This window comes from Etheostoma cragini, chromosome 1 (assembly GCF_013103735.1).
Source record: "Etheostoma cragini isolate CJK2018 chromosome 1, CSU_Ecrag_1.0, whole genome shotgun sequence".
Lineage (NCBI taxonomy): Eukaryota > Metazoa > Chordata > Actinopteri > Perciformes > Percidae > Etheostoma > Etheostoma cragini.
This window is the reverse complement of record NC_048407.1, coordinates 34,104,959-34,107,464: the sequence shown is the minus strand read 5'-3', so window position 1 is coordinate 34,107,464 and position 2,506 is coordinate 34,104,959. Positions and strand designations below refer to the sequence as shown.

The 2,506-nt window shown below is 43.5% G+C and overlaps 1 protein-coding gene across 1 annotated transcript in view; it reads left to right on the top strand.

The window, feature by feature from the left end:
• LOC117956111 (cyclic nucleotide-gated cation channel beta-1-like) overlaps window positions 1–2,506 on the top strand; it is a 27,901-nt gene that overhangs the window by 17,972 nt on the left and 7,423 nt on the right. Inside the window, exons 18-20 of the mRNA XM_034891030.1 lie at window positions 184–326; window positions 800–1,066; window positions 1,891–2,147. Of these exons, the coding sequence (XP_034746921.1) occupies window positions 184–326; window positions 800–1,066; window positions 1,891–2,147 (667 nt within the window). The remainder of the gene's footprint in view (window positions 1–183; window positions 327–799; window positions 1,067–1,890; window positions 2,148–2,506) is intronic.

Genomic DNA, 2,506 nt, shown 5'->3' with positions numbered 1-2,506 from the left:
TCAGAGCAGGGGGAATGAGAGGGGGCAACGCCAGAGCAGGGGGAATGAGAGGCTGATCATCAGAGCAGGGGGAATGGGTGGAGGAAACATCAGAGCAGGGGGAATGAGAGGGGGATCACCAGAGCAGGGGGGACGAGAGGGGGATCACCAGAGCATGGGGAATGACTGTCTGCTGTCCTGCAGGAGGCCTCTGTCTGCGGCCAGCGGCGGCATCCCAGTCCAGGAGCGTCTGGGCCAGCTGGTCCGGCTGTTCAGAGGCAGATCAGAGCTCCGGAGAGACCGGCTCGTGGACCCAGATGAGTCCGAGGAGGAAAGTCCTTCAGCCTGTAAGTACTGATGGTCTTTCAGAACCAGGACCTGTAAGTACTCATGGTCTTTAAGAGCCTGAACCTGTAAGTACTAACGATCTTTCTGCACCAGGACCTCTAAGTACTGACAGTCTTTTAGAACCAGAGTCTGTAAGTCTTGACGGTCTTTCAGAACCAGGACCTCTAAGTACTCACGGTCTTTCAGAACCAGAGCCTGTAAGTCCTGACTGTCTTTCAGGACTTGGACCTGTAAGTACTGATAGTCTTTCAGAACCAGAGTCTGTAAGTACTCACGGTCTTTCAGAACCAGGACCTTTATGTCCTGATGGTCTTTCAGAACCAGAGTCTGTAAGTACTCAGTCTTTAAGAACCAGGACCTCTAAGCACTCAGAACCAGATCCTTTAAGTACGGACGGTGTATGTATATATTTATGTAGATATAGTAAAGTGAGGAGATGTATAACGATATATATTCTGTCTGACGTCTGCAGCCCCGAGCAAAGCTGCTCCTCCTCCTCCTCCTCCTCCTCCTCCTCCTCCTCCTCCAGAAGAGAAGAAGGACGACGCACCTGCAGAAGGAGAAGAAGAAGAAGAAGAAGAAGAGGAGGAAAAGAAGGAAATCGTCCTCCCCTTTCAAATTTTGGGACGCCCAGTCGTGTTTCCCAGACCGCCCAAACTCCCCAAACTACCCCCGATGCCGGACTGGCTCCGAGCCGTCGTGGAGTACCGCTTCCCCTCCAGCATCGACCCTTTCACCGGTAAGTCTTTAGTCTTTATTTATATATATATATATATATATATATATATATATATATATATATATATATATATATATATATATATATACTGTATATGCCCAAGCTGCGATTAGTTAACAATAGACTGGAATGATGAGGTGTTTGAGTTTGTTTCTTTAAGGTAGCTCCATGAAGGTTTACCTATTTTGGGTTAATCATATACTTTTAACATGCAAATCTATAGTTCTATGTTAGAATAACTGACACCAGACTACTCTTTAAACAAGAAAGGTACTATTTACTGGACAATAACAGAAATGTACAAATAATATATCACAGTTAGATTGAATAAGCAAAACAAATAAATAAAATAACACAAATCACAGCCTTTTAATTAGGTTAATTGTAATAATCCTTCACATGATATTACACGATTATCCCTTTCTTTAGCCGTTTCCACCTAAAACACAGCAGCGGCACTGAAGTATCCCTCCGTAAATCAGTTTAACTGCTAAACATCCTTAAAATATACATCTATACATATTATATTAACCCACCGTGGTACCAACACACACTAGAATACTGAACATTAACTCCCAACATTTACCATCTTGCAAAACTTTGATTAAAGTAGAGCTAAAGTGTTTAAAGCCCTCAGTAACAACTTTTAAATTCTCATTTAAACTAAATTTCTTTTTTTTTCTTTTTTCTAACTTTTTTGTTTTAGGCTTTAATTGCTTTAGGTAGAAACTAACCTGTTTAAATCCCTTATATTTAGACCAGGGCTATATGTATATGTATATATATATATATATATGTGTATATACTAATGTCCTTGTCCCCAGATCTGATCTACGTGATGTGGTTGTTCTGTGTTGTGGCGGCGTGGAACTGGAACGTGTGGTTGATCCCCGTCCGCTGGGCGTTCCCCTACCAGACCCCCGAAAACCTCCACCTGTGGCTGCTGATGGACTACACCTGCGACTTCATCTACATCCTGGACATCCTCGTCTTCCAGCCCCGACTGCAGTTCGTCCGCGGAGGAGACATCGTGGTACGTGGCATCAGCAAGAATTCAAAAAAAGACAAATCTGTCGTTTGGTTTTAGGGTTTTTAGCCCAGATCAGACCGAATATTCACAATATACGTTTTAGAGCTCGACTCGAAGCTTATGGAGTCTCCAGAGGCTGGTTTCAGGAAAGACGTGTCCTGTATTAACAAACAAAAAGTTGGAAAAAGCTACGAAAAAATTGAAAAAAAGGCGAAATATGGTTTTAGGACGTAAGAGACGTCTCCTGTTCAACAGCTAATAGAGAAGTCAGCTGGTGGAGTCTCCAGAAGCTGGTTTTAGGACGTAAGAGACGTCTCCTGTTCAAAAGCTACTAGAGAAGTCAGCTGGTGGAGTCTCCAGAGGCTGGTTTTAGGACGTAAGAGACGTCTCCTGTTCAACAGCCAATAGAG